The sequence below is a fragment of the Vanessa cardui genome, chromosome 18 (assembly GCF_905220365.1).
Source record: "Vanessa cardui chromosome 18, ilVanCard2.1, whole genome shotgun sequence".
In the NCBI taxonomy this organism is placed as follows: Eukaryota; Metazoa; Arthropoda; class Insecta; order Lepidoptera; family Nymphalidae; genus Vanessa; species Vanessa cardui.
In genome coordinates, this window is record NC_061140.1 from 10416385 (window position 1) to 10442961 (window position 26577).

At 31.7% G+C, this 26577-nt stretch overlaps 2 protein-coding genes across 3 annotated transcripts in view; one reads left to right on the forward strand and one right to left on the reverse strand.

Moving 5' to 3' along the window:
• LOC124537641 (hemicentin-2-like) overlaps positions 1-26577 on the reverse strand; it is a 359030-nt gene that overhangs the window by 138021 nt on the left and 194432 nt on the right. The gene's annotated exons all lie outside the window — the stretch shown is intronic.
• Positions 16141-20763, forward strand: LOC124537639 (toll-like receptor 3). The gene is made up of 2 exons (XM_047114536.1): positions 16141-16245; positions 18011-20763. The coding sequence occupies exons 1-2, from the start codon at positions 16224-16226 to the stop codon at positions 20719-20721; spliced, it is 2733 nt and encodes a 910-aa protein (XP_046970492.1). The 5' UTR covers positions 16141-16223; the 3' UTR covers positions 20722-20763.

Below are 26577 nucleotides of genomic sequence, written 5' to 3' on the forward strand. Positions count from 1 at the left end.
ATGTAAATATATTTATTTTATAGAAGGCAAGGTTAAAAGACTTTTTCCATCGTTCCAACGTACATAATAATTTGTGTATGTAATTTCTAATTTTTCAAGTCGTCTTCGCCTTGAGTTGAATCCATGTTTTTTCTCCTAGCATACTACTAACTTATATGTGTATTCGCCTTTATGTTTAATTTTTTGTTTTTATTTGTGGAATAGGTTGGCGGACGAGCATATGGGCCACTTGATTGTAAGTGGTCACTATCACCTATGGGTAATGGTGGGATAGCCTATGGGAAATGACGCTGTAAAAAATATTAACTATTCCACAAATGCGCCACCAATCTTTAGAACTAAGATGCTATGTCCCTTGTGCCTGTAGTTACAATGGCTCACTCACCCTTCAAACCGGAACACAACAATACTGCGTACTGTTGCTTAGCCGTAGAATGCCTCATGAGTGGGTGCTACCTACCCAGGCGGGCTTGCACAAAGCCCTACCACCAAGTTTTACTATTAATATTCTCGTTTTACTTCAAACTATAACTTGCACCATAGTCTCTGTTACTTGTCTTAAGCACGTCGAACATTTGTGGATAACCAATCGATCTCAGCTACTTGATAACTATAGTTGTATATTTGCTATATTCTGTGTTATAATTTAAAAGGTCTTTTTTTTTTATTTTTTGAAAATAGAACTGTAATATTTTTGTAGTGTATAATGGTTTATGGACTTGGACTCTGTTATTTCCAAATAAATCTTTCTCGAACGTAATCTTTTGAGTAATCGTGAAAGGTAAGGCTTACGTTATCAGGAAATACCTTTGGAGAAAAAAAAAAATTAAAAGGATCTCTCGACCTTTTTCCAACGTTGAAATAGCATAGTGAGATCAGAGCTTATGGTCAATATTTTAGTTCTTAAAGCGAAGGGAATAGAGGCGATAATGCGATATTCTTTTATCACATGTCTTTACGGATCCGGGATTAGCAGGCTATGAAATCATAGGATGGAACAAAATTTTCTAGAGCGTGAATAAGTTTTCTAACTCGGTCACGTAGCAACGGAACCACTTACTGGACAAAGCAACGAGGTATCACGTTACACGTAGTCAGCTGTTAACTTAGGATCAATTTTAGGGTTCCTCGTGCGAAATTAACGTTCTATATGTATCAAATAAAAACGAATTTCAGTACTTTGTAAATTTTAAGTCATTTTAATGACGTCATAAAAGTAAATATATAGTAATAATGATTATTTGGTCGTTAAATTGATAACAATGTGTGAATTATTACTCAGTAAGAAGTGACAGCTATGTGGATTATGATTGCGATAACGGCCCTTCTCTGGAGAGGAAATTTATTTATATTCGAGAAAAATACAGCATAGTATATATAATACACAATCATTTGTTACCAAAGTAAGTCTCACATAAGTCAACAAAGTTTCCTTTTACATTAAAGAAGGTGTGAACCGAATAACTAATTAAGAATCAATTTATTTTAAAGTGTAACAAAACAAAAAAAAAATATTACGAATGTAATCTCTTTGTTATAGTACATGAAGGTATTTGTAAAGTTACTATTCAATTCACATATTCTATTGAGTCAGTAAATTTGCCATAGTCGGAATTATTTTATGTGGAAAACTCGGAGTTCAATGTTTTTCAGCTGATCGAGCTGAGATTGCGGGTTCAAACCCAGGCAAGCACCACTATATATATGAGCTTAATTTGTGTTTATAATTCATCTCGTACTCGGCGGGGAAAGAAAACATCGTGAGGAAACCTGCATGTTTCTAATTTCATCGAAATTCTGCCACGTGTGCATTTCACCAACCCGCATTGGAACAGCGTGGTCATATTCCAAACCCTCTCCTTAATGGAAGAGGAGGCCTTATCCCAGCTGTGGGAAATTTACAGGCTGTTACTTTACTTTTACAATTTTTTCAAAACACAATGATAAAGCAAATGTTAATAATTGTAACACCCAGCCAAGCTATCATAAAAAAACTTAATTATTAACTATACAATGGCTTGAACTGAGGATTGAAATCATATGATATTCACCCTTTCAAACTAGCTGAACTAAAAGGTGTTAACAGTATAAGTCACCTTTCACGTATAATATGACATACGGAAGGGAGATAGGTATGTCTTTACATCCGTTATACCCGTTCAGTTTAGGAACAAGTTTAACTTCATTTATTTACTCGCTGAAGTTTTTGAATTTAATTACAAAGTTGCACCTGTTAAAGGGACGCTTCATCTCAACGCTATCGGTTCTACTGTTATATATTTAATTATTCAAAATAAACATCTAATCTCATCCCAGGTGTGTGTACTTTTCCGCCTCTTGAATTGTAAAATCGTATCAATTTAGTAAACATAAAAAAAAATAAAAATAAAATGTCAACCGAGAATCCTTTATATTTTCGCATGTATGTTGAAGCTCTTTACAATGAGAACATTACTGATTTTTATGTGCAGCTCTCGTCCTATAATCACTGGGACAAAACCGGCTTACGCTATTAATATATAAGATTATTTATTTACGCAAACTTCTATTTAAGTAATTCAATTTCAAAGCCATATTTAATGATATGTAACAACTATAAACGCAATAAACAGTTACATTATTTCTCAAACGAAATACACATTAATAAAACAATTAATATTCAATTCAATTAACAAAAAAATGTTCCCATAAATTCTCATAAAGCACAGTAAACACGTCACTTTGACAAGCTACACATAAAGTTTTACGAAACCGAGCGCTCGCACGTAAACATTATTGTACAAGCTATTACCGAAGCTATTTAAAATTACAATGCCGAATAAACAGGCTTTGTGCTCGTTAATGAATACGGTACTGTTCTACGAAGACCTGAGTGTGTGTGCTATAGGAGATATGGCATCAGCTTTACAATAATAATAGATTTACAGAGATAAATTAAAAAATAAAATCTTTTAGGAGTCCTCGTTGACCGTTGTTGCTCATTGTGAATTCTACTAAAAAAAATTAGAGTGTTCTTTTTTTAAAATTTCTGTACAAATTTTTTAATTATATTAATCATTTTTTGTTCTTGAAAGATGTTTTCCGTCACCGTTAGGCAAGGGATGAATCGAGCCCTACTATAATTTCATGTGTTTGGTTTCTCGTATACAGAGCCATTTTATAAATCAAGAATAATGAGAATTCTTTCAACCCCCAGCTTCGCCCAAGTATGGTTAAGCAAATGTTAAGTTAAGGATCTTTGGACTGGTCGTTTTAGTAATCAGTTAATGCAAAAATAGAAAATAAATAAAAATTATAGTTAATAAAAATAAGCACGCTTTTCCATTCATATACGTATACACGACACTCAAACGAAAGTATTAAATTATAAACATATTATTAACTTTTTTCCGTGGAAATTATTCCATGCACTTCCAATTACAAAACTTTTTAATGATTGATGCAGTTGATTAACATTATTATTTTTAAAAGGCGCATTATTTCCACAATAAACCATAGGATACCACCTTAAAGCTTTACAGCCTTTAGAGCTATAACTATATCTAAATATCTGTATTTTTTCAGGCTGAGGAAATTTCTGGAACTCGTTTATATGGAATTTTTACTGCTAGAACTATTGCGGTTGTCTTCTTTACAGCCTTACCATACCTTTACAATATTAATTAGTCACTAAAAGTAGCATAATATATGATCTTTTCGTAAGAATTGACTTTGTGTGCCACTTCTATTTACTTTTTATTCTGAGATCATTACAAAATACAGCCTAATTTACTGGATATATTTCTGGTAAAGTAATAATAATTTCATCGCTCATACATAACGTCATTAAACGTGCAGCATTGAGGCTTTTTGTAATTTATATTTCATTGAGTCGAAATCATCAGATCACAAAAATGTATGTGTTTTTACAGAGACGAAGAGCTTTACATTGAAATGAATAAAATATCTTTTTACAAATTTCCGCTAAGTTGAATTTATTTAATAATTTTGTGGTATTTATATTTGAATATGATTTCCGGCACGTGGCCTTGGCTGGCGCGTAGAAGGCTTAATCTTACGGTCCTATTTTCGCGCTCTTCTCAATAAATCAGGTTTGCTGATTTATCTTCGTAGATAAACGATTTTATACAGACCAAATGAAATAGTCAAATCGCACGAACCACGGCCAGATAATTAATTAGTCAGAAGAAACATTTGTCAAACGATTAATTCAAATAATTGACATGTAAACTGCTTACTCGTCCCTTGTATTGGAACACAATTGCTTGGCGGCAGAATACAATGAGTGGGTACTGCGTGGTACCTAATGATCGGACTTGCACAAAGACCTACAGATAAGGAAAATCTATATTAATATTATAAATGCGAAAGTAACTCTGTCTGTTTGTCGCTCTTTCACGAACAAACCACTAACCGAATTTGATGAAATTTGGTATGAAGCAAACTTGAACTCCAAGAAGGGACATAGGATACGTTTTTGCCTAATACTTGTCAACCAACATCCAAAAAGCGAGAGAGGCCGCGGTCGACTCTTAGTATAGATATATGTGATAATAATACATGAAATATGGTATTAAAGGTATTTTAAATATAGCATATACATCTTTAACAACGTATCACATAAATGTCTCCCATATATGTTGTTAATTTTAAGTGATAAGGTGATGGTGAAACTTTTTCGATGAAAAAATTTGATGTGAAATTGATTTATACATTCATTAAACACAAGCCTTGATAAAAACATACGACCTCATATTATATATAAGCTTATTTAAAATTTCATTTCGCAAAATTGTCTGAACGAAATGAATAATTCGGTTTTTCCAATGAGCAACTAAATTGCGTGGGTGTGAAACAAATTTTAACAAAACAATCCTAATCTCATATTCATACAAATATTACTTTGTTTATCTTTGGGTTTTTCTGATTTGCTTGCTGAACGAAAGTCTGAAAGACTTGATGGAGTCAAAGTCACCTACAAAAGATACAGCTATAACCATATCTATATCTGTAGCTATATATATATTTTTTATAGAACTATTGCGCTTGTCTTCTTTATCACGGATCGAGTAGGCTGTGGGGTTTGGTTGATGTGACAAACCGATACGACATGGGAACCTTGAAGAAAAGATCGTACTCCTTCAAGGCTGGCAACGCAAATGCAATCCCCCTGGTGTTGCAGATGTCCATGGGTGGTGGTAGTCATTTTCCATCCGGTGAGCCTACTGCTCGTTTGCCACCTAGGTCATAAAAAACTGACGCATTCGCAACCCTCTCCCTGCTGTGCATGTGGCTCTCAGCAGGAGATAACCTTTAACCCAAACCTTGCTAGAATATTTAAATAACCAGGCCTAACTGATTTCACACGGATGGAATAAGGATTTTTATGGAAACAAAGTGAAGTAAAGATCTCATTTTGAGGAAAAGGTTTGTGGTATATTCCACAACGATGCTTCAATATGAAAATTTACATCTGACGCAAAATGCAAAACGTCACAAATGACATGAATGAATACACAACTATTATTTAAATAGCAAAAATTGTAAAAGTTTTTTTTTTATTTGTACTCAGAATTTCTGTAACACTATGAGCTCCAAGGAGTTTTAACATAACATGAAAAATAAACAAATACTCCTTTGAGTTGTAAAGAGATAAATTCTTCTCTCTTATTGAAGCTCATCCAGAAAACGTATTGAAGAGACTTCAATTAAGTCTTCGTCAAAGACGTGACAGAGCGTTGGTTTCGTAATCTGTATGAAGTTCTTTTGATCTCTCAAACGTAGTCCTCGGCATTTATTGAATATTTTCGTGACGTATTTCCTTTTGAAAATGTTCTTTTTTTCAATTCATTTATTTTTCCCAGGAAGTTACCATGGACATAGTCAAGATGAAATGTTTATTATTTTAAAAATGGGAAAACTATATACATATCTTTCATATTGTTGATAGATGTGTTTAAATTTGCTCTCATTTAAAGCAGGACTGATCAAGAAAAGTAATCGTAAGTAACCACCTAATCAAAAATAATTCATTTCATTTGCAGGTTCTAGTAGTAAAAATTGTATGGCCTCGTGTTTACATAATCGTATCCATTAATTTTACATAAAGGACCAATAAATTTAATTGTACATATATAATAATAAAATAGTATCAAGTGTAAAACAAATAATTCTCTATAGGTTGGTTGAGAACAAGAGTTTATTTAAATTATTTTATAATTTACATGCTCCGGTCGATCGCACGTGCCTGTATGTTTCTTATATTTTTTTATGTAATAATATGACTAAAGATAGATGTAGGACTAGCTACATATAATGTAGACTAGCGACCCGCCCCGGCTTCACACGGGTTCAATACTGATACTGAATATACTACAGAGTTTGTTTTACCACATCACATTAGAAATGTCCAAAATTATAAAGAACCGCATCAAAATCTGATACATAATTAAGGATCGTAACATACATAGGGACGGACGGTAGTCGACTATGTTGTATACAATGTAATATTTCGGTAATTTTAATACACTTAGTTTACAAAAGTTCTATGTAAAAAGGGTAACTAAGGGTTAAAAACATAACGAGTCATCACAAATGAGTCTAAGTCTCACACAACATTAAGCCCTTAGCGTGTAGGGTCTGTCGTCGAAACGTAAGTTACGTCTACTGTAATTACAGACACGAGCCCTTAATACTGAATTACTAAAGTAATGAATTAAGTTTACTAAATAATCGTATGTCGGGATTAAATGGAGGAAATTGTACTACATTTTAAAGTGACATTATTTACATATATGAATCAAAATAAGTTCGTTTAGCAAGTTTGAAAATCGAACACTTTAGAACATTCTAGAGTTTACACCTGATTTTTTTAACGAATTCCAAATAAATAAAAATTTAGCTGAGATGGCCCAGTGGTTAGAACGCGTGCACCTTAACGGATGAATGCGGGTTCGAACCATATATATGTGCTTAATTTGTATTTATAATTCATCTCGTACTCGGCGGTGAAGGAAAACATCGTGAGGAAACCTGCATGTGTCTATTTCATCGAAATTCTGTCACATGTGCATTCCACCAACCTGCATTGGAACAGCGTGGTGGAATATGTTTCAAACCCTCTCCTTCACGGAAGAGGAGGCCTTATCTCAGCAGTGGGAAATTTACAGACTGTTACTTTACTTTACTTTAATGACGATAAATTTGACGACCTCCGTGTGAACTCCGGTTATCATTATAGAAAATTCATTAGTTTCCTATGTTGCTTTGGGTCTACGTGTTTGTGGTACCGTCGTTACTTCTCATAACATAAGTGCTTTAGCTACTTACAATGGGATCAGAGTAATGTATGTGATGTTTGTCAATTTTTTATATTTTTTTAAACCGACTTCAAAATTAGAAAGAACAGTGAAATAAACATAACAAATATAATATATCGTGAAAAATACTGGATCAATTTTAATGAAACTTTTACTGTTCCCTAGCTTGAAGTGTACCTAACTTAGATTAAAAATTATCATCTCAAAATGACTTTTCGATAAATTCGTGGACAAACTACAATCATACGCTCTCAGTGTTAAGACAGATTAGTAAATCTGACAGATCTAATCAGTTCAGGAACATTCGGTTATCTATACATATAATAACACTGGAGTTTCTGTTTGTAATATTTAAAAAGCACTTTTTTACTCAATGCATGTGCGTACACGGTACATATACCAAAACAATATTTTTTACAATTTCTGTCTGTCTGTTTGTTTAAATAGGTTTGAAGCCATCTTACCTCGTTTTTGGTTACATGTTGTACATATAATTAAATATAAACAATAAAAAACAGATCAAGTGCCAGTTAACGGCCCATGAAGGGTTCCGTAGCAACAGGTAACATAATATAAAAGTGCTTGTATTGACCACAATCTGCCTGCCTCCACTGTAAACCGCATAAAAGATCTCCGTTCCAAGTATGGATATATTATATATTTAAAAATTACAATGAATAGAGATAAATCTTATGACAAAAAAAAAATCATAAATAAACCTAATCTAACTAAAACCTGATTACCCATCTCACAACAGAACTGCAACCGACATCCAATAAATTATATTTAGATTTGATTTGGTTGATAAATCATTCGTATATATCATTCAACATTCAATTGATCAACCATCTCTGTACAAGTCTGTCTCTGTAACATGCACATGTACAAAGAAACACTTATATACACTTGCCTGTAAGAGCATTGCAAGTTATTAGTATTTTGCTTTGGTATCCGAAATATACTCAAAATGATTTAATGTAAACCGTTTAACTATTCTAGATAGCTTACGATATATTCGGTTCTACATTAACTATTGTAGTGGCAACCATCAATCAAACGGCGTAATATGAAACGCCTACAAAGCATTACGTGGAATAATAATTTGGTTCGTGAGCTTTATAGGGTTGTCAAAACGTTTTTCCATTTTATTTGAATGTTTCCAAAATTAAATATTAATAACAATTCTACTTTTTTTATTAAATGATGATTCAAATTACGTTTTTTTACTATTCCATCGTCTTTGAAGTGTTTTATTTATATTAAAAAGTAAATTAATTTCTTTGTTTACGCTAATATGACTTACACGTGGTACAGTTTAAAATAAAAAAAATAAACTTTCGTCCTCGAATTTAGAATTTAACCCAGTCTTTTATATTTTCTTTTAGTTTTAGTAGAGTTTCTTAAATTTTTAAATAAAAATTTAGTGAAATATGATGTTTAGTTTTTTTAAAACTCAATTACAATTAACACATTTTGGTAACTTTAATATAGAAAGTTAAAATTTAGTGAAGTAAATGTATCTATATGTTATGAGGTTGTAATTTATAAAACAAAGACGATATCAGCCTAGAATTTACCTGAAGCCGTGATGACATTATTTCGTATGAAATATAACTTGTGAATTTTTTGGCTTTTCATTTCGCATAATTTGTATTTTTTTCAATTACAATTATAAATACTTAATGTCAAATAACATTTTATATTATTGATAGTCTTAAAACACTATAATTACTTAAAATGAAAACCGAACATAATGAAATAACAGCCGTGAAAACACAGAATAAGCACATAAAAACTCATTGGATTCTTTCCAGAAATATACACATGATCTTCAATTTCCAGAACAAACTCGCCTTTATGTAATATATTGATATGTAATATAATTGTTTAAGTGTTAAAAATATTTCAGTACAGAATAATAAGTTTTGCTATTATTGCTTACTTGAATATTATTATATTATTTGAAGTCTTTATCTCGTAGAGTTAGCCTTCATCCACACGACCCTCTAAGTTGCCTTAGTTTCTCACAAAGCTCGACAGGACCGGTCTTGGTTGTGACTGCTTTAGTTTAAGTATTTTAAATACTTAGCTAAATTTTCGGCTACAGATATAATCGACATTTTGAGTATATTTATACTTATAAAATAGTAAATCACTTCATTAGAGATATATTGAAATTGTATAATATATGTATATATATTTTTTAATATGAGACAACATCACATACATTCCTCTGATCCCAATGTAAGTAGCCAAAGCACTTGTGTTATGGGAAATCAGAAGCAACGACTGTACCACAAACACCCAGACCCAAGATAACATAGAAAACTAATGATAATCTACATCGACTCGGCCGGGAATCGAAAACGGGACCTCGGTGTGGGGTACCCATGGAAACCGGTTTACACGCCACTCGAGCATGGAGGTCGTCAAATTAATTAAAATATTCATGTTTAAAAATTAATATATTAATGTTTTGATGTATTGCCAATCTAACCAACTAGGAAACTAGTTATTATGTCCTTAGCACCTATTACTGATCACTCACTTTTGAAACAAATGAGTGTGACAGGTTGATACATATATTTGCCCCGAAGACTGGAATCTCTAATCGACGAGGTTATGATGTTTATATTCTTGCCGAACATTATTTTTTTTTATCTATTAACCTTGTGTACCTTTAAATAATTCTGAAATAATCAAATATATGATTGAAAGGAAAACTGAAAAACTTCATTGCTCACATTGTATAATATTAAAAGTACAGTACCTATTGTATATTATGCAACTTACTAGTTAAAGCGTAGAATGGCGGCCGTATCGCTATAACTATCTCTTCCAGCCAAAACTTCGATAAAAATTTAACTACAAGAATTTAAAATTGGATAGAAGAATATGACATTAAATTAACACCACACACAATTTGTGTATAGCAAGCCACTACAAACGTTCGTTTTTGAAATTCTAAACAACGTAAGAACTAAATGACACATACATATTAATGCCGATATTTTCCCAGTGATAATGGAACGATAGCTGCACAAAAGAATCGGTTATTTTTTTATGGAATAGGTTGGCGGACTAGCATATGGGCCACCTGATGGTTAGTGGTCACCATCACCTATAGACACTGACGCTGTAAGAAGTATTAACTATTCCTTACATCGTCAATGCACCACCAACCTTGGGAACTAAGATGCTATGTCCCTTGTGCATGTAGTTACACTGGCTCACTCACCCTTCAAACCGGAACACAACAATATTGTGTACTGTTGTTTAGCGGTAGAATATCTGATGAGTGGGTGGTACCTACCCAGGCGGGCTTGCACAAAGCTCTACCACCGAAGTTTCGCGGGTTAACCAATAGAAAACTTTTCAACCTGACAAACTTGATGATAAGTAGCCTCTACATGCCATTGTTATTTTCATTGTAGGAAATACATATAAGCTATCCCTTACGTCGTCAATGTACTACCAACCTTGGTAATTGAGATATTGTACCCCTTATGCCTGTAGTTACACTAGTTCACAGAACCTTTAAGTCGAAAGGCGGTATAAATCTTTATTTACAAAGCGCGAAAATCTTAACAAATAGGTACCTCTTTACAATATTTGCTCTTAATATTCTGACGCACACTAAAGCATCGTGTAAGCATAAGTGTAACACACTCACACTAATGCACGCCTATAATAATATTTAACATAGAGGGGCGTGTCTTCGTGAGTGACTTGTAATCTCTCGCTGGAAAAATGCATTACGCGTTTTCTCTGTTTAAAGTGAGGAATACACTTAGTGCGTCCTAGTATACCGGAATACCGTCTAAAAAAACAGCAGTACCCTCTCTGCCCCTCTTGGGAGCGACAAATATTCTCCCGCTACCGTGACGAGAGGGTGAAACGTACCTCGTTAGCTTAGACAAAGTCCTAATAACTAATTATTTCTATGTTATAAACGATTCATAGTTATGAATCATCCTCGTTATCATTACATAGTATAAAACAAAGTCGCTTACCGCTCATTGTCCCTACGTATATATAACCCTTTAAATTAACGCAACGAATTTTGATGCGGTTTTTTTAATAGATAGGGTTTTTCAAGAAGAAGGTTTTTGCATACAATACATGAACGATATAGTTAACAAACACCGTCAGTTTTAGAAATGTCTTTTATAAACAAATTCATTATCACACAAATTTAGTGTCAGTATTGCATTCTTGTGAAGTCGGGGCGTTTTAATATACTATAATTTATATTAATTTTTCATTATTATTAAACTTATTTAAAAGTAAATAAAAAAGTTTACCCCTAATAATACAATTTTATAAAGTTTAAGGCGCAAAGCAATAAATAAATAATGCTGCTATACCAGTCTTGTTTATTAGTACTGCGGTGTTAGTCAGTTTTGGACGAGTCTTAGGGGTAAAATTGGCTCAGGAAACGCAATATAATTAAGAACATTCTGAATTTATATATAAGATGCGACGAGGGGGTTGTTTTAGTAATATTTCGGTACTTAATGTCACGAAAGGACGGAAAATATTCGTTAATATTATTCGAGAGGGTAATTTGTTTCGAATATTAAAAATGTGCTATCGTATTTTGTGTTTGAGTTTTATTTATTAAGTTAGTTTTATGATAAGGAGGAAGACTGAAAGATAAAAGTACAAGAAAAAATATTGTCTTCAGAGCTAAGACCTCTTTGCCTTCTGAGTTTTTACATCAGATTGCGGTAAGGTTAATATTAAGATACAGGGGTATACATATACGAACTGTGTATATTTACCGCCAAGCATGGAATTGAGCCGAGATGGCCCAGTGTTTAGAACGCGTGCATCTTAACCGATGATTGTGGGTTCATACCCAGGCAAGCAACACTGAATATTTATATTTCGTGTGCTTAATTCGTGTTTATAATTCATCTAGTGCTCGGGTCAGGGAAACCATCATGAGGAAACCTGCATGTATCTTATTTTATAGAAGTTCTGCCACATGTGTATGCCAGCAAACCGCAATGGAACAGCGTGGTGGAATATGTTCCAAACCTTCTCGAAGGAAGAGGAGGCCTTAGCGGTAGGCAATTTATACGCTGCTGCTGTTGTTGTTGTTGTTGTTTTTGGAGTTAAGTACAGGAAATTTATGTGATACTTGCACAGGTACCAGTAATAATCAGATAAGATTTACATGTCTATACAGGTAATCTTATTAGAATAAATTACCGACAATATACAAAGCGCATTACATTGTTTTTAAAATCTTCAATTTAACGAGAATACATAATTACGTATTCTATAAATCAGAGAGAATCGGATCGGAATATTTTAAATTGAAAAGAAAATATTAAATTCTCAGCAAAAATTTTGCATTGCTAAATATTAATTCGATTGGAAGACGAAAATTCTTTGGTGTTAATGGATGTCGCAACACAAAAGCATTACTGACTAATATTACTGTTCGAATATTTTCGCATCACAGATTACTTTATGTAATAATTATTTATTCTTTGAGCTAAAACTAAATATTTATCTGCAACAACAACAATAGCCTGTAACACCACACTGTTCCAATGCGGGTTGATGGAATACACATGTGGCAGAATTTAAATGATGAAATTAGACACATACAGGTTTCCTCACGATGTTTTCCTTCACCGCCGAGTATGAGAATTATAAGCACAAATAAGCACATATATACATATAGTGGTGCTTACCTGGGCTTGAACTCGCTATATTTTTTATCTATACATATATTAAACTGTTGAGTTTCTGTTTGTAATATTAAAATAGCCCTTTTTTACTCAATGGATATTTATGTTTACACGGTACATATACCAAAATAATATTTTTTACAGTTTTTTGTCTGTCTGTTTGTTCTGGATAATCTCTGGAACGGCAGGACCGATTTTGACGGGATTTTCACTGGCAGATAACTGATACAATGAGGAGTAACTTAGGCTACGATAAATTTATTTTTTGGTTAATTCAAACGCGTACAAAGTAGCGGGCACAGCTAGTGTGTAATATATTAGGAGTTTTGTACAATATTAGTGGGATTGGTGTCATTCTTATCACATATTCATATTCCACAAACAACAATATGTGTTTTTGTTGGGACAATGAGTAAGCCAGTGAGTCAGTCTAACCTAAGTCTAAAATAAATAACAATGTGTGTAAATGTGCAACACATAACAAATGTGAGTATGTATCCATGTCTGTATGTAATATTAAAAGAACCGCTTTTTACTAAATGCATATGTCTGTTTACACGCTACATGTAACAAATTAACATTTTGGTCAATCTGTCTGTCTATTTGTACCCGCTTATCGGGCCGATTTTGGACTTTCACTATCACATAGCTGATGTAATCAGGAGTAACCTATGCTGCAATAATATTATTTTTGTTACATTCAAAATCCACGAAGCGGGTACAGTTAATTTACAATATAGATAATATGCCCTAGTACTATTTCTATTACGGTACCAATCTCAAGGTAGACCAGTTAACTACACAGACCATATTATACGGAACGAATATGTGTCATTTGACATTACGTGCTTTCCAATGCACGGGAGACACTTCCAACTTCCAAACTTCGTGTTGTAACAGGCAATGTTACGTCAATAAAACCCAAGTTTTATCGGCCCGACTTGGGGATTGATAGAACATCGGGATGATGAGGCCTTATATATTACCAACCGATTCAACATAGATATAAAACATATGTATTACCTATGATATAAAGGTGATCACATACACTTATGTCTTTATATATGAGAAGTGTAAACGTCACCAAACATGACAAACTATGAAATCATTACAACATACCAGTATATACTACCTCTCTCTCTCTCTCTTATTTACAAATTCACTAGTCAATCGTTGAATTATTTCTGTATATACTTACATGCAAATAAGACAATTTGTATATTCATATTTCAACGAGAGTGTAGACAATTCTTTATAGTGTACTTACATGTTTATAAGATACTTTTTAATTCCTATTTTAACGAGAGTATAGACATTTCTTTTTTGTTTTAACATTCGATTTTCAAATAATTATCTCAAGTCGAACTTCTTAATAAAAAAAAAGTTATTTCAATCAGTGACTTCACTTAAGCGATCTATAACGTTCGTCTATCTTCATCACAGACTCTTTTTTTTAATATGAAGCAGACTAACAAAGGATATGTCCGACATTCAGCATCGATTTCCAGTTAACATTTCTTGTTCATTGTCCGAGCTCAATTATTATCACGAGGACGCTATGATAGAGGTTTCCGCTGGACTAAATGGACTGATATGGACTCGACTCACTAATTATATTTTTTTATTTCGATTCCTTTATATGCAAACTTTTTGGATGAGTGTCAATAATTATTTTTTATTGTTTAAATGACAATTGACTGATACTTTTTTTATTGTATTTTTTTATAAAAATGTATCAAAAGGTTTAGTTATCTAACATGGTTGTTCGAATATTAAATAATAAATTTAATTCCCCAATAAACTTTCATAAAATATTATTACGATAGAAAAAAATGTTGACTCATTTTTAGAATTTATTTTATACATTCTAAAAATATAAATTAAATACCTACTGAATGTATTTTATGTTTATATACAAAAATAACAAATGTCACCAAGTGTGAATGTTGAAAACTTTGATATGGTTCCGTATAAATATACTTTGACTCTAAAATTTAAAAACAAACTTGGAACTAAAATTTCACAGTACCACACAATACCTATATTATAAAAAAAAAAACAAAAGAAAATAATCGTATTGTTTTTGGGTTTCTACTAAAAAGCTACTTAATGGTTTGGTCAACACGGACCATAGACACTGGCGAAGTGAGAAGTTTTTCGACTTCGGACTTGTAAGTGGGTCCCTTACTGGTGACCAGAGACAATAACACCAGGAGAAATGATAACCATTACTTTGCCAATGCTTTAAATACCGTGGGAACTAAGATGTTATATCCTTCGTAGTAGTTACACTGGCTATTTCATCAGGAGAATACACAGAAAACTATGAGATGTAGGTAACTTCTCAGGCGGACTGTAGAGCGCTGTACTCATGTCATTTACTTTCATTCTTAAACATTTATTGTTTATACGAGTTAAATTTGTATTGTGTATAAAACAATATTAAGGACATACATTTTATTTTTTAATTGGCTAGATGATTTGGTTGTATCTTGTCATAGATTTAAATATTACCGTTGACAGAACTAAAAATAATGCTTTTTTTTAGTTTTTGTACCATTTAAGTTGTGTTGTATATGGGTATAATTTTACAGCGATATTTAGAGAAGTTTATAAGTGCGTTTTAAAGGCTGCTTACTCGTGAACTATATATATATTTATAACTTTATAACTTTTTTCTCTTTCTAAGAAGGTAGAGACGTTGTATGGCTTTATAGCTGTATAGTGAGCCTTCTGAGAGTTAATACTTAGTTATTTTTACGATTACGATGAAAAGATTGGATAATTGAGATATTTCTATTGATACACCAGGATATCAATGAGGTACAGACAAAATGAAAATACGGTATAAAATATAAATCTATTACTGAGTAGATTTTTTATGAAAATATTTATATGTGAAATTGAATAAAATGAAATTAAATAAAAGCATTTTATTGTTATACCATATCTGACTGATGTTTATGTCTAAAATAATTTATTACAGGTAAATAATATAAAAAAATACATAAATTATTATTAAAAAAATAATAATAATGAAATAATATACTCCAGGGTTTCGCAGTTAAAACGCTGAACCCGAAAACGATGGATAAAGTTTGAACTTGTCATTTAACGTAAAATATCCGCCAGCACAACATCAAAGTTGTTATTATTAATAATAAATAAACTTGTGAATAGTTATTATAATGTAATAAACATGGTGAACAGAATATTAATATGTAAGTACATTAAATTATTATTTTTTTTATTTATGGTACGACTGGTTTTTTTTTCGTTGTTATATTTCTAATTCAAGACAGCCAGTTATAGTTCTTTTTAATCAACTCTTCACGATACTTACTTTTTTAATATCCAAGGAAATCTATATAGAATTAAATATGTGTAAAATACTAATAATTATAGTTGTAATAGTAGTACTATGCTATTAATATTAATATAAACAGATAAAAATTATAATATTAAAAGCAATTTTAGCGCAATCAAGTAACAAAGACAAGGTTTCACATTAATGATTTCCATAGAATTTGTTAATCAATTCTTCCATCCCCATACATTCCATTCCATCTCGTTCAGAAATACGAACAGGGGTTCCGTGTTTAATATACGGAATCCTAATTAAAATTGCACGATCTTCTAGAAATATCTCGAACTATTTTAAAACATAATCATTTATCAAACATAAGTTATAATTTCATATGTAATATTATGAATCAAAAACAGAATATGAAATGTAAAACTATGACTGCTAAACTAATTTGTGATAGAGTTATTTGCATTGAAAGTTATATTTGTGGTTGATAATAATTTGTGGCTAAAGTTTAATTGGTTCCGTGTAAGCCCATTTGCGTGGGTACTAGCTATTTGACCACTAAACAGCATTGCAGTACTGTTTGGCTTAGTGGACTGGTGTAGTCTATTGGGACGTTCAAAAAATTGCCAATGAACGCTATTAAAACAAACGAACAAATAACTTTGGAATAAAATCCCAAGCTGCTCGAAAAATACAATACATTTTTGACGAAAAAAAAACTCGCGAAGTACCTTCAATAGGTTCGTTTTGGATCTATATTTCCTTTGGTACCAATTCTTTCGGAATAAAATTAGGCACAATATATTTTGTAAAAGGGTTTGGTAATTTGTATCTACTTTGAGGTGTGACTCTAATATAAGCAAAATATCTATATAACTTTACTGAGTTTTGTTTGAGAAAAACTTACTTTATTTCTGAGGAGATTGTTTGTGTTTATTATATTACATCACGCTCGTTGAATTTAATGTTAGATATAATGTATATGTGGCAGGTTTTCATCCTACGATGCTTTCCTACTACTACTACACTGAGCATAAAATGAATTAAACTTGACGTATACCAAACAAATGATATGATCCTTTGACTTAACATAAGTTTGAGTTTTCCATGACTAGTTGACGCCTGCAGCTTCACTCTTGTTTTAGAGTTTGGTTGTCATGTGTTAGGCAAAAGAGTATCCTAAGTCCTTCTAGGAGTTCAAGTTTGCTTCACATCAAATTTCATCAAATTTCATCAAATTCGGTCCAGTGGTCTGGTCGTGAAAGAGCGACAAAAAGACAGATCAGATCCAGATACCAGCAGTTGTTGTAACTATAATTTTAGTTACCATTACCTTATCACGTATTGTATCCCCAAAGAGCAGTACTCAGTATTATTACATAGTTATTAGAGGCACAAGGGACTTAACATATTAGATACAAATATTCGTGAAGCATTTGAATTCTAAGGAATAGCTAACATTTTTTACAGTACCCATGTCTCTCATGACTACTTCTCATCAGGTAGAGCATTAGCATGTCCGCCTATCATTAAAAAAAGATAGCCTATTAGAAAAACTACAAGGAACCTATTAGGAAATTATAAGGAACTTTTTTAATGTTGATTAATCGTATGACCTGTGAATTATTATCATTTACATTTTTGTTAATAACATTTAATTTCCTTCTTTCCAGATCTCATCATAAACATATCATCTTTACTGGTTACTAATTGCACAAATCAGTGTACAATTGAAAATGAAATTACGAACTGTATTTACGACGTCGTATGCGTATATTACGCAGGCAGCGCGCCCAACCCAACTTGCAATTATGAACCCTATGTTAAATTTACTGTTCAGAAATCTACCGCGGAAATGCTCAGTGCTGGCTTCTTCGGATCAACGAACTTTGATTCTCGAGTAAGAGAAATATATGCAATTGATAATAAATGGCATCAAATAGTGGAATCAACATTCAAGTATTACCCTAAAACAATCAAGATGGATTTATCTAACAATGATATTACGAGCATTAAAAATCTAGCTTTTAGAGGTTTATTAGCGCTTGAATCGCTTAATTTATCAAGGAATGCGATATCTGATCTTCAGTCAAGTTCACTTGTCACATTGGAAAACAAAGATTCAGAAATTAAGGAATTGGATCTTTCGCACAACAATATTGAAGAAATTCCCTACGATATATTTAAGTATATGGGTAACGCTAAAAAACTGCACCTACAACACAATAAATTAGTTAGATTGCCTGATGACGTCTTCACAAATTTAAAACAATTAACCGTTCTTAATTTGCAGCATAATTACTTAACTTCCCTCAATATGACCTTAATTAATTTGAAATCATTGAAATATTTGGATTTATCCTTCAATAATATAACAAAATTACAAGGCTATGAATTGAATCGTATTTCTTCATTAGTATCTGTCAATTTTACAAACAATGCCATAGAAATAGTTGAATCTAATTGTTTTAACCAAGGATTTAATTTAGAAAGTGTTGATTTAAGAAATAACAAAATTAAATCAGTAATTGAAAACGTTCTATTTATAAATAATGCTGCATTAAAATATTTAAATTTGGAACAAAATCGTTTAACTCAAATTCAAGACGATGCTTTTAAACATAATATCATTGATAATATAAATTTAATGAATAATAACATTACCGGTACTATTACAAAATCAACTTTTACTGGCTTAAAAAATGTTGAAAATCTTAACTTATATAATCAAAGTATAACCACAATTAACGAAGGTGCTTTTATTGAAATGATCGCTTTAAATAAATTAAATTTAAGTCGAAATATTATAAACAATATTGCAAACAATTCGTTTGGGGAATCAAGAAGCTTGTTTATTTTAGATTTGTCTCATAACAGAATAGACAATCTTAATTTTTTGAGAGATAGTTTAATAAATTTGACGGAATTATATTTGAGTAATAACTCACTAACAATGCTAAGAAAATATGATTTACAAAATCAGACTGAATTGAAACTGTTAGATGTATCTATGAATAAAATTAAAACAATAAATGAATATTTTGCCCCTTTAAATAATATGCAGTATTTAAAAATGACTGGCAATTCTTTGACTGGAACTATTAAGGCTAATACATTCAGTCCAGCAAAATATCTAAGATATTTAGATTTCAGTAATTTTAATATAACTAAAGTCGAAAGCATGGCCTTTGTAAACATGACTCTTTTAGCCAGATTAAATCTATCAAATAATATCATAAATGAAATACATCCGCGTAGTTTTATAGGAGTTAATAATTTGTATTCTTTGGACATTTCTCACAATTCATTGACAAATTTAGAATTAACGGAACCGTTGCCAAATATACGCGCAATTTATCTAAACTATAACAATTTAACGAGTCTACCTAAAGTTAATATGTCCGGACTTTTATACATAGATTTATCATATAATAACTTAAGAAATTTGACAAAAGGTATATTTGAAAGCACCCAAAATCTTAAAACATTACATTTATCAAATAACAAACTAAAATCAATTAATAATCCTTCCACAAACTCACTATTAGAACTAACAGATTTAGGACTATCTGGTAACGAACTGGCTGATATAAATTTGAGCTTCTTCAAGCAATTAATTAGCTTAGATGTTAGCAGAAATAAAATAAGTTCTATTAATAGCTCTATGTTACAAGGTCTGGAGAATTTACAATATTTGGATATCAGTGCTAACAACATATCAAAACTTCCACCAGGAACATTTCAGAGCATAAAAATTTTGAAATTTCTTAACATTTCATCGAATCATATATCAAACATACGATATGGGAGCTTCAAAGGATTGCATAGAACTGAAGCACTTGATATATCAAAGAACGACATTGTCGAACTGGATGTTGATGTCTTCCATGAATGTTTGGAATTGAGAAAACTCATTATCGATTATAATAGAATTAAAACGTTGGACATCGAAAAATTATTAATCGTATCACCGAAATTGAGTGTTTTAAGTATAGGAGGCAATCCGGTGTCCTGTAAAGAAATCGTTCGTAATATAAGGAATATTAATCGTACATTAGCTTTTCATCTAGTCGAAGTTACATCGATTGAAAAGATTTATCACGAAGACAATGTCCACGGTATAAAATGCGGTGACGTCAGTAATGATGATTCAGACGCTGACAATACTAAGCCGACCACAAACGAATCAGGAACATATTCAACATTTATGATCGTTATGATTTGTTGTTTAATTGTATTATTGATTTTAGTACTAGGTGTGTTACTGTTTTCCTATTACAGAGGTCATTACTTTAATAATATGTATACAACTGAATCTAGATTACAAATGAGACGATCGTTGGAACTTAATGGTTCAGAATATCAAAGTGATCTATTGGATTAGTTTTTAGTATTTTTATGTAAATTAAATTTTTATTTTTTATAATGTTTTTCTTTTTTTAAAGATCGACCTTTACTTAAAATAACTGTTTTTCTTGGTAGGTTTTATCATTAGTTTATTAGTATTGTATTTAGCTGCACCAGTTTCATGAGTGTACCAGTGTAACTGCATTCCACAGTTTACAAGGTTTAAGGTAGTTTGGTGTACATGAGGAACGATTATATTATTATTTCTTAAAATACTAATATCTTTGCACAATGATGAACACTTTAGGGAATCCGTCTGATACAATTTTCGAGTATTAAGGCATGGATTGCATTTAATCATTGTCCATAGTTTTTGACGAATGACGTACTTCAATGTTAAACTACTTAAAGTTAGCTAGTGCAACGAATGATTCCTTCCCCTATCGCAATACCATCACACATCCCATAACGAGTTTTCTTCGAGTATATGAGGATCAAAGAATCAATCCTAAAATAAAAAGTGTCTTAGAATAAGAGCGCCGATTTCGAGGCAACATGCAAACGATAAAATCGTTTATTATAAATAGTATGATAGTAATAGTACTTTTACTTTTTCATTCAATGTCTGGTCTACTTAATACAGTATCTATAAATATATAGAATTATAACAGTGTAATGTACAAATCAAGTCTGTAAAATAAAACATAGATTATGCTCTTGCTAAAGCATTAGAAACTGATGATGAAAATATTAATTGGTTTTAAAATTTTCACTTGTTTCGCATACTCTGTACCGTTGTTAAATAGATTAATGCAAACTAAATATTTAATAAAATGGAGGTCTCTGGGCCTGTTTTAATAATAGCCTTAGCTTGCCTTTGAGGCAGCTGCTTGTCAAAAGACATTTAAATTACAAACTATTTCTCGGGCAGAGCCTCCAAGCCGCATAAATTTTGGAACTAATTAACTCTCTATTTTCAACGGCCGTGATAATAACATTGAAATCTTAGCTTAGTTCGAAAACAAATTTTCAACGTGATTTAAAGCACGGCCATTTTCAGGTACACGAGCGGTTATATGAAACTTTAATCGATCTGAAAGTGATTTAAACTTATTTATTTGTTAGTCTATAGTCTACCATTAACCAATCAAAAGTTAATACTTTCACATATCATAGCTTAGTGTAAAAATAAGATATTGTGCGAAATGTAACAAAACAAAATAAATTGAGTACATTCGAATATAATATTAATAGCGGGCTTTCCATTGCGTGTTACTTCAAGGACAGACGCTGTGCCAGCTGACGCCCACGCGCCATGGATAGCGAAATGGGCATGTTGTCGAGAATACAACAGGGCTGTTTAATGACTAGGGGAAACCATAGTACGAGGGATGTAACTAAGTTTTTGTTTTATAAGTAAATGCAATTTTTTTTCTGTATTTATTAATTTTATCGAATTTGTTTAAATAAAGAAGATCTTTTCGAAAAAAACGCTGACAATCAATATATGGATACGTGGAGGAAAGGTAAACCAATAAAGCCTAGTTTCCGACTTAACAAAGTAAACATCCTTCCTGGGGCACGGTTTTCATGTCTATAATACAAAGCTATATACCTATTAAAAAACTAAAGATCATACCAAAAAACATTGATAAATAATATTACTGAATCCAAGATTATATTAAAGAGAAAGAAGCTTGGACTTAGTGTTATATAAATAAAAAATAATTGTTTTTTAAAATGCTGGAAAAGGGTAACTACTGAGTAACTTGCCGTTGCTTTCGGTGGTTGCTTTAAATTTAATTCAACACCAACATGACATGACGGTTTAAAAGTATTTTTATGAGCCTACTTAAATAAAGTACATTTTGTTTTTTGACAGTGTATTTTATAGATTCAGACATTCAATAAAACTGATGTGGTTAGAGAATTTCCATCTTAACCGATTATTGCAGGTTCAAACCCAGGCAAGCACCACTGAAAATGAAAACCTGCATATGTCTTATTTCATTGAAATTCTATAACATGTTAATTAACATGAAGCATTGTGGTGGAATATGTTCCAAACCTTCTCCTCAAAGGGAGAGGAGGCCTTAGCCTAGCAGTGGGAAATTTCCTGTAGTTGATAAAATACGATGAAAGCTCATCATCATCACCAATTACGAAACGAAATATAAATTAATTATCATAATCATTTTAAAACGACATCTGAAACCATTATTACCTTATTATTCTGAAAAAGTATATAGCATTCTTTAACTATACTCTGACTCGTGGAATTCCTCTCATGTTTACAGAGCGTATTCTAAATGAACGTGTCAACATAGCGAGTTGAATATTTACAAAGGTACGTACGTATTTAGCCCGTAAAATATGTCACACACAAAGTAAATATTTGTTTTATTGTTTGAGGCTGAATGGTGGGCGTTTTTTATAGTTTTCTGATTCAGGAATTCGAAGCGAATCTTTATAGCGCTGCATAATCAGATTAGATCATTACATAGTATAAAACGAAGTCGCTTACCGCTGTCTGTACTTATGTATGCTTAGATTAATTTAAAATTACGCAACGGATTTTGATGAGGTTTTTTAATGAATAGAGTGATTTGAGGGCAAAGATTTTTGTATATAATATATACATGGACAATACAGTAAAAAATAATATACTTAATAATGTGATGTCGTAAATGAACAAATGCTGTAGATTTTTAGTATCAGTATTGCACTCGTGCGAAGGCGGGGCGGTTCGCTAGTTTATATATATAAAGGAGATATAGATGTTTCCTTTCATTAATTAGCCAAAACTAGCTGGACCAATTAGGATGATTCAAGCTTGTCTGTATTGAAGTCCATCCTTGTGTAATATGATAGTCAGTTAACTCGGTGTGAATATCTATAGCATAATAAAATAAGCAAAACGTTATTCAAAGATCCAAAAAACGCAAAAAGTGTAGCCATTAATTACTAAATATTTTTTAAAATAATCTCTTCATTTTCAAATCATTATCAAATTAGAATAAAAATATTTTAGTCCATAGCAAGAATAATTATTTAAATAATACAAATAATTGATTAAGGCACACGAACATTCTCGTTAAAAGAACAAATCATACACGCTAAAGATATTTACGTAGAATAATTTGTTAAGCATTTTGTTCATAGCGCTATCATTAATAAATATAATCTACGTAGAAACGTATAGGACGCGTAAACTTTGAACGTCTAATAGAGGTCACGCTCTTTATACTTGACTTCCCCTTGTCTGTTTTATATAATAAAAAAATAACATACAACAAAAATATCAACGTCGCAAAATAAAAAGTATCATCAATCAACCAAGAGCACGAGACCGCTGTAATTCCCCCGATACAATACATACTCAAAATATAATGCCTGAATACCTCAGGCCACAAATGTTAGGAAAATGTTCAGTGGAACCGCAACAATGTGCGATTTGTATTAACATTTTTGTCTAGAATTGTAGGAAAGCTATGATTTAGTCAATTAGAAAATACTAAGAACAGTTCATACCTTTAACTAAAATGCTAGGATTTACAATAATATATTATATTTAATAAATAGCTCTGAATTCGAGCGCGTTTGGATTTACAAAACAATAGTGTTGTACCCCAAATTACTCCTTATTACATCAGCTATCTACGAATGTAAGTTCCGTCAAAATCAGTACAGCCGTTTCAGAAAATAGCCAGAACAAACAGATAGACAAAAACAATATGTTATTTTAGTATATGTACCATGTACGCATTCATATGCATGTAGTCGAAAGCGGTTATTTTAATATAACAAACCGACACTTCTATTTTATTATATGTATAGGTATTAGATGATATCCATACAGGATGAGAAATAATTCATCATCAACTAATAATGTGTGTACCTAATCTACATTCCGAACCGATGGAAACTATAAAGTTAATAAAAGTTTAATTTTATTTAAAATGACGATTTCAAATAGTTCACAAGGGCTAACTTAAAAAGAAATGGTTTATTTTGATTTCATTAATATTATCAAAATTGATGGTCCAGAAACTATTTCATGTTGATCCCTATTTTTCTGGATGAGTAATTGCAATTGCCCTCATGACATTTATCGTCCTTGGACAGGTAGTGAGTATTATAAGTATTAGTAGAATCTACTTTCCGAACCGGTGGTAGCTTCACTCAATATAGTCGTTAAATGAATAGTGCTTGTAAAAGCCTACTTGAATAAGGTATATTTTGGATATATATTTTTAACTTAGACTATGATTTAAAAATTTGTCTATCTTAGCGTCAAATTAAATCTTAAGATTTTTTCTGACTCTTTACCTTAGAACCTGTTGGATTGTATAAATCTTCTTTTCTTACCAATTGATTTGTTGACCTTCCCGTTGGCGGGAAAATACTACATAATGTCTTTCCTACAACCGAGGCAAACAGTTTAATACGAGCTGTGTAATGTTTACGACCTATATATACATCTGACCGAACCAAACGTTAGCGCGATTCAGCATATTAGTTATTCGACTGCAAAACATCAATACATTGCTACGTTACGAATTATTGTTTTTGCTTGAACAGTGAATCAGTGCTATTACAGGCATGAGAAATATCATCATATATTTAGTTTGTGACAATGATGAAGTTGTCTAGTTATATCCTAACATAATTATAAATACGTAAGTAATAAATAACATATCACTCTATATATACAACGAATGTAAATGAGATCCTCGTTATCAGATTCGTAATTAGACGAATGAGACATTATGGCGAATTTAAATAATATTTTTAGATTTTTTTTGGTATATGTTGGTTTTGACGTGCATATGGGCCACTTAATGGTAAGTGGTCACCATCACCCATAGAAAATAAACCTGTAAGAAATATTAAATATTAACCTTACATCGTCAATGTGTCACCAACCACCAAACTAAGATGAGTCCCTAGTGCCTGTAGTTACACAGGCTTACTCACCCTTCAAACCCGAACACAACAATACTGAGTACTGTTATTTGGCGGTCGAATAACTGATGAGTAGGTGGTATTAAATAAAATTTATTTATTATTATTTAAAATCTTGTTTTATCTATTTAAATTGTCAATAATTCCTTTATTGTTTTAATCACCACTGCTCCATCTACTTTTCTCAATCTTGCTAACGGCGACATTATTTTTTAAAGTGTAAGATAATGCAACAGATCAGTTATCAGGCATCTACGACATATATATAAATATATACGTATTTATGATACGACGACGACCAAATGGGCCAACTAAACGTAAGTGGTCACCATCGCCTGTAGAAAATGGCGCTGCAAGAGAAATTAACCATTTGTTTCCACGAAGTCACTATATAATAATATTAATATAATTAGACATAATCTTCTGTCTATGCGACATTTATAAAATTGCATTACAAAGTGAAACGTTCCATTACATTATCAATACATATAGTTTGTTCAGTCGGGAGATAAACGAGTGAATGTTTAATTTGCGTAAAACGAAACGCCACCGAGCTGCGACAAACAAACGTCAGTAAACAAATACATTTATTTCCAAATGATTTTATTGGTCGTTTTTATTTAAACAAATGGTTTAAATTTCGAATGCGACTGAAATATTAATAGTCTGATGTATAGTATTTTTGTACGTATCGACTATTAAACCTTTTTGGTTTATGTTTTGATTTAAATTCAGAATAGGAATAAAATATTATAATTAATAAATTGGAATACGTTCTTAAATTTCAAATAATATATAGAGGTTTTGAAGTTTGAAGACATCAAAATCTCACATCAAATCATCAAAATCTACACAGATAAATCAGAAGAATAAAATAGACGGTATCAGAAATGAGGACAAAGGGGAAGTCCCAGGTTTGATCTTGGGA